The sequence below is a fragment of the Neolamprologus brichardi genome, chromosome 22 (assembly GCF_056152115.1).
Source record: "Neolamprologus brichardi isolate AB-2024 chromosome 22, ASM5615211v1, whole genome shotgun sequence".
In the NCBI taxonomy this organism is placed as follows: domain Eukaryota; kingdom Metazoa; phylum Chordata; class Actinopteri; order Cichliformes; family Cichlidae; genus Neolamprologus; species Neolamprologus brichardi.
Genome location: NC_142124.1, coordinates 19,541,342 through 19,557,844, shown reverse-complemented (window position 1 = coordinate 19,557,844; position 16,503 = coordinate 19,541,342). Strand labels below are relative to the sequence as shown.

The 16,503-nt window shown below is 41.6% G+C and overlaps 1 protein-coding gene across 1 annotated transcript; it reads right to left on the bottom strand.

Annotated features, from left to right (window-relative positions):
- Positions 1–5,543: 5,543 nt before the first annotated feature.
- On the bottom strand, positions 5,544–15,860 carry mrpl3 (mitochondrial ribosomal protein L3). Its single transcript, XM_006787709.3, has 10 exons — positions 15,656–15,860; positions 11,946–12,127; positions 11,760–11,851; positions 10,702–10,800; positions 8,771–8,870; positions 8,619–8,679; positions 8,261–8,372; positions 8,066–8,143; positions 7,876–7,953; positions 5,544–5,770 (listed from the first exon to the last, which is right to left on the bottom strand). Exons 1-10 carry the CDS (start codon positions 15,727–15,729, stop codon positions 5,621–5,623), a joined length of 1,026 nt encoding a protein of 341 aa, XP_006787772.1. The 5' UTR covers positions 15,730–15,860; the 3' UTR covers positions 5,544–5,620.
- Positions 15,861–16,503: the final 643 nt, after the last annotated feature.

The window sequence follows — 16,503 nt, the reverse complement described above, 5'->3', positions numbered from 1 at the left end:
TAATTTTTCCCAATTGTATATTTGTACATTTAATATTTTTTAGTATATAGTAGTAATATATATATAGTACTGCAGAACTGCACCCCCCCCCCCCCCCCCCCCACACACACACCTTTTTCTTTTCCCACATGTCTGCAGAATGAAGGAGATGCTCTGTATCTCATTGTACATGTGTATAGTGACAATAAAAGGAATTCTATTCAATTCAATTCTATTTTATTTGTATTTTGTTTTTGTTTGGGGTTTTTTTTTTTTTGGGGGGGGGGGGGGGGGGGGGTTGGTTTAGTTTGGTGTTTTCTGGTCTGTCAGAGCTCTTTTGCCTTTATATTATGTTCTCAGTTAAAATCAAACAGCAACACCTCGAGCTGAGAAACTAAGCCAAGATGGAAGTGCCAGAATTTGCACCTTCTCCAATGGCCACTTGAGACTGACTACAAAAGTGAGTCAATTCCCACAGACTCCAATGTGAAATTCCCAACTTCAGCTTTGAAAACAGATTTCAGTATTCAGCCTGGTTTTGTTAGCTGATAGTTGATAGTCTGTGGCTCTGAGAGAGAGCAAGAGGGAGGGAAAAATCCAACAAAACAGCGTGGCAATAGTTCAGAGGTCACCAGATGATAGCATGGTGGCTGTGTTCATCTTTTATTTACAGTTTTTGGGCAAAATTAGCTAGAACCTTGGGGGTAAACAAGATGTTCATCTAAGAATATGTTGTAACTCAATGACGAATTATAATTATTTAATTGTTTTAATTTGTGGCTTTTATGCAGTATAGTCAGATAATTTTTTGCCAAATATAATTTCCAGCAGTTGTGTTGAACTTTTGGTTTTAATTCCTCTGTAAATCTCTTTCTTGTGATCTGTGGATATTGATGTTTCATCAAAAGTTTCCACTTAAGTTAAAACTACTGCATCTTCTTGTTCTGCATTTATCTTAGTCCTTGAGACGCAGCAAGACATTTTGCCGTTTCAGAACTGTAGACGAGCTGTAAATGTAAATATTTATTTAATGAACACTAACAAAATCAGCATAAAGGAGAATCTAATTAATAATTAAATTCAAAGTTTTACTTTTATGTAACTGGTTTCTCAACTTAAACTTTCTTAGGATACTGCATTTTGAGTGGTTGAGCACACTGCTAAGGTTTTAACCGATGGCACACAAAATGCCGAGGCTGTCGGCGTATTCCCTTTGCTACAGGTCGACACAGAGTACCAAAATCTCTCTCCACTCTTTCCTTCTGTCTCCATCATTCCTCCATGAATCCTTAAAAAAAATTGAGGGGAATTAAGCAAGGAATGGTGAAAGGCAGTTATAAACACTGCTTTGTGGGATCATAACTGCAACACACACACACACGATCACATCTAAAAGCAGGATAGGAACACCTGTGGAGAGGGAAGGCGGGGACACAAAGGATGCACCCTGCTCTCACCCAGTGGTGCTGGAAGGAAGGAACCCAAATTTACCTACACGGGTGGGAATCATTACACACACACACACACCCCTGAGACCCAGGTGTGCACAACTGGGAGGGGCCTGCGCCAGCAGGACCACCAGCAGAGCGGCTTAAAGGGATGTGCGGCGATAATTGTGCATGTGAAATTACTAGCAGGGTGCGGCTCTCTTTCCACATTTAGCCATCAATTCTTATTGGATCAAATTATAATTAACAACACATATACAAATATTTATATTTAGAAGCTCTGTTCTGCACGACGCTGCCAAATGTAGGCTGAGCAACTGGTGCAGTTTTCTCTCAGTAAATGTGCCAAGACGTCCATGATACAGTGCTCAGATGGTTTCCTCTGTAAAGTTCAAATGTCATTTAGATGCATGTATTTGCAGACTAGGATGGTAGTTAGACTATTAGAAAATGATTTTACTGCTCTGCTTCTGTTTAAAAGATTCATTTGTTTTATCCCTGACGCGAGAGCTTATATAAACACTTTTATAATTGCCTGCTGATACAAGCCGGTGTGAAATTGCATTAGCATTCTTTCTTTCCCCTCTTCACTTCTGTTTAGTGACTCTTCACTGCTGTCACTGTAGACTGCTGTAACTGGCTGTCTAACTGAGGCACTTAATGTGCTCAAGAGCCAGCTGTCCCTCAAATAACACACTCAATAATTCATATTGCGCGGCGCACGCCACCACACACATACTCGCTGCATGCGCCTTTGTGCGTGTGTGTTGTTAAGATGCAGGTCAGACCCGGAGTTTGTGTGTAAACTCGGCAAGGAGGCAACAACATAAGTGCTGACCAGCCTTGGAGAGGGAATCTTTGCTCGCTAAGGAGGCATTAAAAGTGTGTGTTTGTGCAAAAGAGATAGCGATGGTCACTTTAGGTGTGTATACAAGGAGAGGCTGTGTGTGTGCGTGTGTGTGTGTGCCCTCTTTACTAATGGAAATCAGATCTCTCATGTGTTGAGCCAGCAGAAGTAGAGCAGGAGATCCATCATGTCAGACCCGGGTCAAAGTAGCAGGCCAAACCTCTCACACACTCTCCAAGTAATTTCCCCGAAATGTTTAGATTCAGCCAAAACTCAGCTCTTTAATTAACTAATAGAAGTGCATTTTGAGATCAGATTCAAGATTGTTACACAGGCAAGAAAACTGGTGAGCGTGGCTGGTCAGAGCACTTAAATATCTACATTTGCAAACTTGTGCTTTTCTCCCCAGCGATAGCTACACTCCTGTGCGCTGTTTTAAGTGAGTCGTTGAATAATAAGTCTTGAATCGAGTCCAAATAAAGACAAAAGTCCTCATTAGCAAAGTGGAATTGAGCACTATTTCTTCATCAGTCAAAGTTATATGCATGGTCAACAACTCTTTCAGCGCTAATCAATTATAGAAACTATTCTGATTTGAATGAATTACTATTTTTGGTCCCAAGTGATTTTTGGTTATGGACAAAAAAACAATCGACAAAAAGTCAGCGTGCCCTCTCAAAACCTAACAGTGTAACTTTCCCACAGTTTTCTGGGATGAATCAAACAAACTTGTAGAAATATCACTCATGAAATTATTTCGTTGCAGCCCGAGGCCAATCGCATTTTTTACTGACAAGTTTTCAGGGCTTGGCTGTCTTTTTTTCAGGTCACATTTTTTACTCATAAGCCAAGTCGTGGTTTAGCAGTAAATCTCAATAAATTCAGGTCCAAGTCATTTTTAAAGTGCTTTCTTGTGACTGAAAGCCTCTAGAAGTCTTCTACAGTTTTCATTATTGCTCTAGTAAATATTTAGTACTAATAATACAACAAATGTGTTCATATAAATTAGGGATTTGTAAAATAACAAAAAGTGCTGAGCAGATGATTCTGTATTCGTGGAGTGACTCCATCAGTTATGATCGAAAACAACTCGGAAATATTGGTTTTCGGTGAATAACCCATCTCACGTTTTTCCTGCATAGATGACAGATTTCAAGTTTCAAGGTTTTTGTGTTTATCTATTCATAAAGTGTTGATCTGCTGGGATCTTCTCATACATCCATCTCTAAGGTTTACAGAGAATGATCTATGAAAGAGAAAATACCCAGCGAGTGGCAGTTCTATGCCTTCTTAATATCAGGAGTCAGAGGAGAATGGCCAGATTACCTCAAGCAGATTGGAACTAAAATAACCACTTGTTACAGCCAAAGTACGTGTCTGGATCCACAACACATCGATTTGAAGACGACAGGTTACGGCAGCAGAAGACCACACTGGGAGTCACTCCTGTCACCTTAGAACAAGAAACTGAACCTACAATACACACGGGCTCACCAGAACTTCACAGGAGACTGGAAAAACATTGTTTGGTCTGATGAGTCTCGATTTCTGCTAAAATGTTCAGATGGTAGGGTCAGAATTTGGAATAAATAATGTGATAGCATGGATCCATCCTGCCTCGTACGACTGGTTCAAGCTGGAGCTGGTGTAATTGTGGATGTTATTTTTTTGGAACACAGTCCGGGCATATTTATTGACTATTCAAAATACATAATCATATACCGGAGGTCTTTTTAATACATAAATTCTAATATAGTTTTAATAGGGTTGCTGACTTATTGGACTGCTTACCATGTGAAAAACAGCCTGGTCTTGTTTCACAGGCAAAGCTCTGCATAATCAAGCAGTTTACAGTCCAGCACACCTTATCCTCAGGTGAAGGAAGAGTCTTGTGAAAGTCAGGGGAGACCGCGACTTCCCAATCCTGGCCAGACTTCATCGTCTTCTCTTTCTGCTCTGCTGCTTTGACAGGCAAAGACCACCCCACCCTTTTTCTTTCCCTCCCCACTCTGCTCTCTTCTCGTCCACCCCCACAAAAGCCAGATGATGTGCAGGCTCCACAGAGCAGGACTTTCAAACGATATCATTACCATTTCAAAGAACCTGCCGCTGCCTTACAGACCTACAAGCTGTGGTATGTTATAGCTATTGCCACAAACTGCGTCATCACTTTGTACTGTTTTATCGCTAAATGATGGCCAGCTCCTGCATGTTACACATGTCAGACAGTGGGAGGGCAGTGCAGTGTTGCAATTAGGGTAAAGAAATCGATGCTGTGCGCATCCGCAATTGTTGCAGCGGATCCTGTGAAGCATCGCTGCTTCTTGTCAGTGTTTCAAACAAAAGCCTGTTTTGTTTTTTTTCTGCTGTTGTCAATTACATGGCAGATATGGAGCAGAGAAGGACTACAGGCCTCTGAAGATGCACATTAAACAACAGTCAAACAGTTAGGAGGACATGATTTTCATCTGATAACTTGCTACCCACAAAAAGAGGCGTCCACACTGTGCCTAAGGAGCTCCGTTAACCCACAAACAGTCTGCCTCATTTAAATACTGCTGAACACAAACACACAAGCACAGGCTTAAGCACCCAGCAGTTGCTCCTGCAACATTAATGTCCTCATTTATCCTCTTATGCACAAATGTCAACCTTTGTCAGCCTTCATCCCTGCCTCTCCCTCTCTGCCACCTTTAGCTGCCCTCCACAGCTTCACTGGTTCATCCCCACCTAAAAAAAACAAAACAAAAATAAAACTCCTTTGTGTTTGCTTCCCTGCTTTATACCCAATTCATTACTACTCCCATACCAGCCTATTCCTTCCCTCCCATCTGTATTCCCCTCACTGTTTTACACACTCATTTCCATCCATCCCTCCTCCTCTGCATAGATATTGCACAGTTCTCCAGCAGGCCTGCCTCACTTCTCCCTTGTTTTTGTTTCATTGTCTTTTTTTCCCTCCCCATTTCTCTCCCTCTCTCTACTTGGGGATCCTCTAGTGACATCATCACTCCTACAGTTACCATGGTTTCTGAGAGGAGAAAAAAACCAAGAGATGTAATAACTGTTTGGATCAGACAGACATTCTTTGTGCCAGCGCATCACGCACCGCACCGCCCACGCACGCGCACGCACGCGCACGCACGCACGCACGCGCACGCACGCACGCACGCACGCACGCACGCACGCACGCACACACACACACACACACACACACACACACACACACACACACACACACACACACACACACACAAGGCTGGAGAGAATACAAGGAAATACTCTTTTATTACAGGATCAAGGTACAGTTAGCAGGTTTGTGTGAAACAGTTGTGTGTGAGAGAGGTCAGGTCAGTGTTAACGATGGCTCTGTGTGAACGAACAAGTCTTCGTCATACAGGTCTTCGTCCAGGTCACCGTCCTCTTCTGTGAAGTAGGTCGGAAAAGGAGGGTTGAGCAGGGTGGAGCTTCTGCTCGGTAGTACAGTGTCTCTTACCTGGAACACATAGAAACACAGGTACTTAATTTTCTTAGTGACCAAAAACTTATTTATGAAGCAAAAATATAAATATATATAAAAAAGCAAAAGTCAGGCTACTGAAGATAAAGTTACATGTGCAGTGAGGTGTTTTGTTTTGTGAGCGATCGAGCAGCTTCTTAGTGTGATGGACGAGCTGCACGACGGTATCTGATACCTGATTTCGAGTCTCTTATCTCCTATCCTCCAGCCTCCTGAAACCGTGCAAAGACAGACTGGACAAATGCCTCGCGTGGGCTGTCTGCTCCTTGATCTTTAACTGAAACCAACATGGCAGCTTCTCCCGAATCTTTCAAAACTAGTCCCGTAAAATGAAAGCATTTGAGGAGAGTACTAAGCCACGTAGTTATCGAATGGGTCTCCATTCTAGATCAATAATCGCTAGTTTCAAAGTCTCTTACTCGTTTTTAAAGATGGCCAGTTATGTTGTATCCTCATGTTTTTTTGACTTTATGCAAGTAAACACCACGCTACCAGAATGCATGAGCTTTCACAGATGATCATCGAAACTGAGCTAGGGAGAGATGTGAGGTTAAAACATGAAATTAAATGAGCTATTTATATAAACGCACAGACCACCCCCAGTAAACAGGTAATACTACAGCACACGTGCAAGAGGAAGTGCATCAGTAACTCATACACAAACGCCATCATCTCAGCTCATGGCAGTGTCCTTCCATGCTTTTTTACTGTGAAAATATCGGGGGGAATGTATTATTAGTTTTAAATTCATTGTTGTTCCTCAGAACATAACTTTTCTCCCCTGGCTCTTCAACCTTTTTTTTTAAATTTCACCTAGACTGGAGCTAATACACCGCTGTACAAATTACCTCCTTTAGTCATTTATAATTGGCGGTCGGTCGTGTACTCTGCTTAAAAACAATTTGCTCCACGAGGAGCATTAAATAAATCACGCTTGGAATTAATTCTGACTTACTAGTTGTTCTATTTAGTGTTTACCATCAGTCTTACTGAACCCTGAAACACAGTGTGCATACAGATGTACGGATTGCAATCAAAGACTTCGGCACCTGTGCCAATAAAAATCAAAAACTATGCCTTGATCTCCCCTTTAAGATCACGTCATTGTGCACCTTCACATCACTTCTAGTCGCGTTCCAACCGCATCCATCCATCAAGAAACCCACTCTCCCTCCGTCCCCTCTTCCATCTCATCTGGTGGTACAGTGAGTCATTTCCAAGCCAGCTGAGAAATAAAATCTCTCCAGTGTGTCCTGCGTTTGACACGGAACTCCCTGCCTGTAGTACAAGCCCGAAATACCTCGTTTAGTAGGCATTCAGGAAGTATTCTAGTAAGAAGGAATGCTGAAATGCTCACAGCACTTTGCAGTTGCCAACATTTAAATAAGGATAAGGATTTTCTTTTACCTGCAGCCACAAAACTTTCTGACAGCACCTTTCCATCCCTCCACCCCCTACTCTCCTGACCCCAACATAGAAACCAGTGTCCTAAGTGATTAATCAAACAATCAGCACTGAAACCAATAATAAAAATTATCGTTTATTGCAGCCATAGATTTAATTTAAATTAATAAACCATGACTGGTCCTCATGTACAAAGGGACATTAGGCCCCTCTGAATGATTAAAAAAAAACAATGAACAAGCATTAATAACCCGCATGTGTGTCCTTTGGGGCTCTATAATCTATAAAGAATCCAGGTGTGTGTTTGAGTTGCACACAGCTGAGCTGGGTGAAATGCAACACGCATTTGTATTCATTATCGCTTGTCTGCAAAACAAATAATAGCCTGCATCTATGTTTCAGCAATACACACACACAGGGCAAGCACAACATGCTGAGTATGGAGATGGATGCTTTGGATAATCCTAACATCGTTAAGGAGCATGCTCCCATTCCCCCACAAAACACACACACACACTGCTGATCCAGCACTGCGTCGATGAAGACTGATCACACCGTCTTGCAGGTGTGACAGTGTGTTACAGGTGCAAGGTCACTTGTCTCTGTATGAACACTAAGCATGCTGGGGTTGACCTTCGACTTCACACTCCACTTTGACTGTGTATGATTATATTTACCTTCAGTAAGCAGTTCTTGTGCCCGGGGACAGAGCCGTTAACGTACAGCACATTGTACTTGGTATTGACCCTCCATATCTGGAAGCGGGATAGAGGAGAGGCAGATGAAAGAATATTGAGCTGAAACTGCAGGCAAGGACAACCAAGTTTAAAACTAAGGCTCTTTATGTTTATGTGTGTGTGTGTGTACCTTCAGTCCATAAGCAGTGATGTAGGTGTTGCCCATTTGGCCGGGCATCTTCTTCCCTTTGAAAACTTTTGCTGGATCCTGGAAGCAGACGATGAATATCACACATGTTCATATTAATGGATCTTGGGGAACCAAATGTTCACGTTTGGCATGGATGAACATCTTAACAAGTGTGTGTGTGTGTGTTTGTCTAACCCCTCCTGGTCCAGAAGCTCCCGGTCTGCGATGAGTTTTGGTTTGGCCGTGGGTGGCTGGTTGACCTTTAAATCCCCATCTCTTCATTACACCTTGAAAACCCTTACCGATTCTACAAACAAACACGCACCACAAAGTTTATTTACACACGCTCAGATTTCCAGATTACTTTTATGTTGACATGTTTCTCCAGAAGGTAACAATCTTTAAAAAAGGAAAGTACAAAGGACAGACATGGAATTTCTTGTAAAGTCAAAAACTGAACTCTCTTCAAAACGTGACGCTGGGAAAGGGTAAGAAGCAGGAACAGGAGCCAAGTAGAGGAGCGCCAATGAGGAGCTGGCAGAACATAACTTACGATTTGCCCGTGACGTCCACATACTGGCCAGGACGGAAATGTGCTGCATACAGAGGAGTGCCTGAACATGCAACAAACAAGCCTGCATTACCAATCATGCACAAAAACCTAATAAGTGATCTTTCTTTGCAAAATTCAGTGTCATTTCATACCTGGCTTGATGATGGCACTGTCGGAGACTTTAAAGGCAGTGACTTTCTGCTTTGGAGGCACTCCTGCGTTCCTGAATACCTCCATTTGATTTTCAGACCTCTGTCAGGCATAGTGACGGAGCGCAAGAGAAAAATAAGAAGCAAGGAAATAAGGTGTTAAAAGAAGTAAATGCAGTAAGAAGCAGCTGGACTTTAGCGTTTTCGAATTAACCACGGGCCTGTTATGACTGTATGGGAGCCAAACACACTCGCACACAAAACGCACTCTAGCAAGCGTACGCGCACACACTTGGCACTGAGAGTCTATGACATTTGCTTTCACTCGGCTCGCTCTCATCTTAGCGCCTCCAGTCACTCTAAACTCTCTCTCTCGCCCCTTCTGTTGACTGAAAATCCGTCTGCCAAAGCCTCTCACTCCAACAAACTCTGCTTCTGAATAAAGAGTGATGTGGCTATGTGAAAAGGATTCAAAAACTACTTCACGTTGGACAAGTGAAATCCTGACACTGGCCCATTGAGCATGTACTGAGGCCCAGAAAAATAAATGACACCCTAATGTATTCACACTTGTTCCTTTGTTTTTCATTTAAAAGAAGAAACATTTCAAGCATTTTAAAGCCAAATTCCTCCTTAAGAGGAGATTCTTTTTAAACCTGTTTTGTAGGAGGCAGGTTAGATTGCAGTATATGTTTATCAGCCAGTGATGCTGTCTTGCTTTTCAATTAATCGTATTATTGACTTTTGAGAGCAGTCATGGGGCCTTTACGTTTATTACACTAGTTGTTACCAGACATAATTGTCATATAATTGAATTGTTAACAGTTTAATTGATGTTATGCAGCCATCTTCAACCACATGTAGCTGCAGCCCCGACATCATTGTTGAAAACTCTGTCTGATATAGAGTGAAGAGTGCAGTTATTTAGGAGGAACTCAAGTATAGCTGCTCCTCAACATCGAAAGGAGGCATGTCCTATGGGGAGAAGGCCACACAGTAGACCCAGGACACACTGGAGTAACTAGGGGGCATTGGTGTTACCCCGGATAAGCTGGAAGATGTGGCTGGGGAGATGGAGGTCTGGGCTCTCTGTTTAGGTTGCTGCCACGGGATAAGCGGAAGAAATTATGGATGGAAGATTTTAACTTCGATTGAGATGGCTGTCATAAATTGTAAAACAATGCGTCATTCGTAATGCGTCACACTTTTCAGCGTTTCTTACCTTTAAACTAGTCTGTTAGTCTAAATTTTTCCTTGTTTAGTCAACTAAGAAATGAATCACCATGAAAATCCCTGCTGTGTGTCCTCTTTATGCCATCATGGCAACACATCCAGAAGTGTCAACACACAGTCTAAAGCAAAGTTTAGCGTTCTCTCCCCAGCAGAACACTGCATAGTAATGAGGCAAGTGATGTCATTCATTTACACCCATCTTGTTTATTAATAATGTGTTTGATGGGTGCAAAATACAATCATTGATTGTTAACTGGAATTTCCATATGAAATTACCAATTCATTTCCATTTGGGGGGGAAGGGGATGACAAAGTTATGCATCCATAAAGCTGTCGCACTGATGAAATATAGCGAGAACTAACAAATACGCGTTAGGTCTGTAAAGTATGGCTGAGCGATGTTTTCAACTCGTGAGTCAGCTGCATGTGGCACACATCGTTCAGTCGTGGACACTCAACACTTTGACAGGATAAAGTGTTTGGCAGCAGAGGCTGGTGTTATCACCAGCTCAGGCCTCGTGTGAACACTCACCACAGCTTGACAGAATGAAAAAAATATGCTTTGTGAAAAGTACGAAACACTTAACATGAATTGCCGTTTTTAAAGGCCAGTGGCCATCTTCGCAGGATTGTTCTTCGAAAGCACAACCAGCGTGAAGCGCTGTCAAATGCACAAATTCAACCACACTTTTTCTACTTACGTGGAATGGGGACACATTTTTTCCTCCTACAATGAGAGCAGCAGAGTGTCCATCATATTCTTCTTTGGACAGGTACTTTATTATGTGACAATCCTGCACCTGGAGAAAACAGATGCTGCATTATCAATCAGGTAGACAGCGCTGCCGCTGTACTTAATCTAATAAGGCCACAGTCGTGATGAACGATGATAGAAATAGATGGTGGAAGAGTCTGGTGCAATATAATAATAACAATCAGCAAAGAGATAAATTCATCAAGATACATTACTGTAACAACAACTTTGCATCATTACACACATTGTACAGTGTGTGCGATATCTGCACAACTGATGAAGGACATACACCACGTTAAAGTTTCATAACTTCTTTTAAAACCCACCATTTTAACCTGCCCTTCTGCTCTCGTTCCATTTGTTATGACGAGCCTTCAGCTTCAGTTCAGATAAAAACATGAACCCAAAAGCTAAAGTGGTGGGAGTAATTTCAATATTCAACTTGTCATCTTCTCTCTTTTTTTTGTGTAGACCATTAACATTTCAGCTGAAGAGAAAATGACTAACTGTGACCAAAGTGAGTCAGCAGATGGGGATATGAGTTTCTTTATTGCCTTGAATCTCATATTAAAGAGAGGCGATGACAAAATTCAAATATCTGTCCAACTGTTACCACTGACATTTCACTGAAAGTGAAATGCAAGTCGTGATCAATAAAGAGCAAAATGAGCACAAGCAGCCAGATGTCGCTTCAGTTTACTTTAATGACAGATAAATCGATGGGAATAAAACGTGGTCTGAATAAAGCAAACATCTAGTATCTGCTCCTCACACCTTGCTGTAAAAGAGGACAAGCTTGTTGTAAATGTAACATCAAAGTCTGAAGGTGAGATTTGGTGTCCTAACTTTGCTATTCTTTCCCTCCTCTATACTGAATAATCCAATTCATTAAGTTCATACATACATAATAAACATAAATGCCCGTTATCACTCCTGAACACCTGAAGACTATCTGCAGCTATCATGGATCAAAGCTAAGCCACAGCAGAAGCAGAAGTGTGATACCTGTAACATGGTGACTACATGTCTTTCGCCTGTTTTCGTCCAGACAGGCACCATCCCCAACTTCACAGCAACTAACCCGACTCTTCGGCTCCCTGGTGAGAGAACAGAGGAAAACGTGCTGAAGTTGCCAAGTGGATGGAAACGAGAACCATAACGGACATGGCTCTAACTAATACTTGCACCCACCTTCTGTCCACTCATGTCGAGGCCACGGCTCATCTTTGAGTGGGTTGAGCTTTTCAGCCGTTTGCCGTCTGTATTCCTCTGCCGTGCTCTTCCTCATGTACTCCTGGTTGTCCTCTGTTAGGTTTTCCTCAAACCATGTTGTGGTTTTCACTGTCCTGATACAACCAACCAGCAGGGCAGGACTGAAAGAGAAAACAAACCATGTAACGCCCACAGTTAGAACAACAATGGTCAGACACACTTGCTTCCAAACAACATTACCACAGCCAAATATTTTAAAATAGCAAGAAAATAATCTTGTCTTATTTTTATACTGTTATGTTGGTGTATGCTCATATTAAGCAGTAACTGTATTAAGCTTTAAATGACAAGATCTACAAGTAATCTTCTTCCTTCTAGCGTTTGTCCCGCATGGCAGGGTCCGCTTTGCGGCAAATCTGTCTCCATTTGGCACGACCGAGGGCGTCTTCCTTTATTCTATCCTTCATGTCTTCCTTTATTCTATCCATCCACCGTTTCTTTGGCCTGCCACGGGGTCGCTTGCCACCGGGCTCAAGCCTCATTGCCGTTTTTGCCACTGAGCTGTTGCCTGAGCGTAATACGTGTCCGTACCACCGTAGCCGTGCCTTGCGCATTTTCTCCGTGATTGGTGCGATGCCGAGCTGCTTTCTGACGTCTTCATTCATGACTTGGTGCCAACGCGCGAGGCCTTGACACCATCCATACAGGGCAACTGGGCGGACTACAGTCTTGTAAATCTTCGCCTTGAGATGGTCTGGCATTCGATGGTCGCATAGCACATCCGTCACTTGACGCCACTTCATCCATGCGTCATTGACCCCAGCTCGCACGTCCGGAAGAATATCCCCGTCGCCACTGATCATCGATCCCAAGTACTTGAATCGGTCGGCCTTCTTCAGGTCTTCCCCGTCGATGTTAATGGTGCCATCAGTTTGGGGGCCATGTACTCGGTCTTTTTGATGTTGAGTCTCAAACCATGATCAGCCAGGTGCATCTCATGGTTTAAGACTCAACATCCATGAGTCTCAAACCATGAGACGCGACAAGATCTACAAGTAATCCCTGTAAGGAAAAAAGACCCTCAGGCTTCAGATTGCCCTAAACACTCAATTTTCCCTACACTTGGCCCTGCACAATTTCAGCAATAGCACATATCCCTAATAAAGTCATCTCAGGCAATCAGCACTAACTCTGAGCATAAACGTCCCACCCTGTGCCACTGAAAAATCTTTTTAAGTTTTAGTTTAATTTCTGAATCACTTGATAACTCAAGATTTCAAGTTATTTCCTCAGAGGTTTGCATTAATAAGTTGACATTTTTGGAAAACCCCAAACTCTGACTTATGAATGCTAAAAAAAAACAAAAAACAAAACTTTTAGTGGCAGAAAAAAAATGTCAACCTGTCTTCTGCTCAGACTTTCTGTTTATGAGGTGCAGCCAACAAGAAGAAAGCTGGTTTAAGGAAAAAAGAACTAAATGACTTGCTTCTGACAATGGATGAACTGGGACAGCACCAAAGCCCAGTACATACAAAACAATGATTCATTCAAAGCTTCTCTGATAGAAATAGGTCCACAATAGATCCACATTAATGCACTGAAAATCATTAAAGCACCACTGGATAATCTACACTGAAATTTGCCTCACTGCTTCAGATCTCAAACTACTCCTCAATTTTTAACACTCATCAGTCTGCTGCTGCTGCAGTGAGTCGGGTCATTGCAGTGTCCTTGCTGATGCATTAACAAACAGGTCCAGACATTTACATAGACAGTTTGAGCATATTGAGTGTCACATGGGACTGAGTGAAGCCTGGTGGCTCGTTGTTATTTCAAAGTATTCTTGCCTGCCTGCAGAGGGACATCAATATTCCTGATCTGCAGTGTTACAGGTTAATGCATAACTGTAATGATGATCTCTGTCTCTAACACAGTCATGAAAGCTTACAACCGCAAAGCTCTCCACAGAGTAGTGCGGTGCTCTGAACGGATAATTGGAGGTGAGCTTCCCTCCCACCAAGACATCTACAGGAAGCGGTGCCTGAGGAAAGCGGGGAGGATCATCAAGGACTCCAGTCACCCCAGCCATAAACTGTTCAGACTACTTCCATCAGGAAGGAGGTTCTGCAGCATCCGGTCCCGTACCAGCAGACTGAGAGACAGCTTTTTCCACCAGGCCATCAGACTGCTGAACACTTCATAGACACCTCACCTCCACTACTGGAACTTCAACATTATGCACTCCATACTGTACATTAATGCCACTGTTTTGCACATGTCCAACTGCCAACCTCTGTATATTTTATATATTTTATTGCTTACTCTATTCAATTTGTAAAATATGTATACACACACACACACACGTAGAAAAACATATTTAGTATACACATCCAGTGATGCATATACTATTATATATTGTACATATATTTATTAGTCTCAGATCTAGCCATTCTTATATTTTGCTTGTTTTATGTTATTGTATTTTTTTGCACGACTCTGCTGCTTGTGAAGCTCGCACACAAGAATTTCACTCGCATGTACTGTACCAGTGTACCTGCACATGTGATGTGACAATAAAAGTGATTTGATTTGATTTGATTTGAAAGACTTTTGTTTCCAAATTCAGCAATCACATAACATAGCTATTAATCAAAAAAGGTATATTTTTTCAGAAGGTCTTCTTGAAACCTGCACTTTCATAGGAAAAAAGGACAAAAGCAAAATGAAGAGGCTTATAGCATCATACAGAATAAAGGAAATGTTGATATTTCCTTAAACTTTGCTTTTTGGTATTAAATATAATATTTCAAACAAAGGTTGGTATCAGACATCTTTGTTAACCACTGCTAAATAACCAGACTTTTGATATTTATCGATAAATAAGATTACTTTATTCCTCTGGCACATAAGGAGGAACGAATACCAAGACATCACAAAAAACAAAAACAAACAAACAGCACAATAGCTGTATTGCCTAGAAATTCCCTGCTCTGTAAAGTAGGCAGGTGTCTCTATTGATATGTTTCTGTTTATTGGGGTTTAATTTCAGGTGATGGCAGTTATGGCAGAGGTGGTGAGGAGGTCCTTCAGTATGGATATCATACATATTCTACCTTGTGTGTGTGTGAGTTTTAGAAAAAAAATCACTGTCTGAATGTTTGTGTGATTGGGTGAATATTATTTGTAATATGAAACGCATTGAGTGCTCAACATGAGTAAAAAGGCGCTACAGGAGCATCACAAAAGTAAAATACTGAGGATATTAATACTTTAACTTCATACAGAGAGTGAATTTAGTGTTTTTACAACCACAATGTTGATGAATATGGTACTGTACTGACTGGGACTGTGGAGTAATTTTATGCTCTCTATAACAACCGCTCATTATCAAGCATGTCATGTAGAGCATTAAAGATGGGAAAAGACTACTTTCTTTATAAACCATTAAGTGAAAGTCAAACAGTATGTTAGATCAAACGGGGGAATCTCAGAAATGACAGGAGATGATAAATCTCATTCCTCTACTAGGAACAGAGGCAGTTTATTACGTTACTATTTTAAAGAGACAAACTCGAGATATTAAGCTTAAAGCTTATGAAATTGCAAAATTAAACAGCAATGTCACCCTGTGGTGTCCAAGCTTCAAACGGCAGCTTATGTTAGCATGGCTAGCCCGTTAGCATCCTTACCGTTCAGCTGTTGCACGAGGAGGGATGACACGAGTCCCCCGCAGAAGAAGAAACCGGCAGCTCCACGCGGCCATTGGGCTCTCTAAACTATACACTTATACATATAAAATTAAACCTACAGAAGGTAGACAAGCCTTAACTGAGGACTCTCATACACGCCTTAGTTTTCTGTGTAAATGTCACCCTGCATACTTCCGGTGCTCAATCATAACGGCTCCGTAGAACCGGTGCTCAGGGCAAAGGTTCCGCTCATGGCAGCCATTCTAACGGGATAACACAATAAACAGGGGCGTATCCAGATTAATTGTTATTTATTTATTTTATTTGGGTGGCAAGTGGAAAAAAACAAGTATTCAGGCTTCAAGTAAAATTAAAAGTTATGTTAAAGTAGCTAAAGTAACCATACAGTGCCATTTATATACTGTATTTATTATTGGATCATAATTATTTATCCTTGACTAACTGTCCAGAGTGTAGCCCGCTTCTCGCAGTCTGACAGTTGAGATAGGCTTGAAGGTGATAGTCATGAAACCAAAACCAAACCAATGTGTGATATAGATGAGGACTATGAAGGAAATGAATGGATGGATAATTACTAATTCACTGATATGTGGATATCTCTTTAATATCCCACCTGTTGAAGAATGAACATGAATACAGGACAAAATAATAATAATAAATATAATTTTTTTAAAATGCTAAATTTCACTTTCACCCTACATAGTTGTTCCGGGACTTTCAGTTATGCTAGCAGGTTTTGTCTAGTTTTCATTTAAATGTTGATGCTCAGTGAAGTGCAAAAATATCAAACTATTATGATTATTATGATGATTAGTAGTAGCAGTATT

What these genes read in the sequence shown, in the direction of transcription:
- mrpl3 (XM_006787709.3), bottom strand. Translation starts at nt 15,729, where the DNA reads ATGGCCGCGTGGAGCTGCCGGTTTCTTCTTCTGCGGGGGACTCGTGTC. An exon ending in GTGGACGTCACGGGCAAATC is followed by an intron (nt 8,373 to 8,618) that starts GTAAGTTATGTT and finishes GTTTGTTTGTAG; the next exon opens with AATCGGTAAGGGTTTTCAAG. An exon ending in ACAAGAACTGCTTACTGAAG is followed by an intron (nt 5,771 to 7,875) that starts GTAAATATAATC and finishes TATGTGTTCCAG; the next exon opens with GTAAGAGACACTGTACTACC.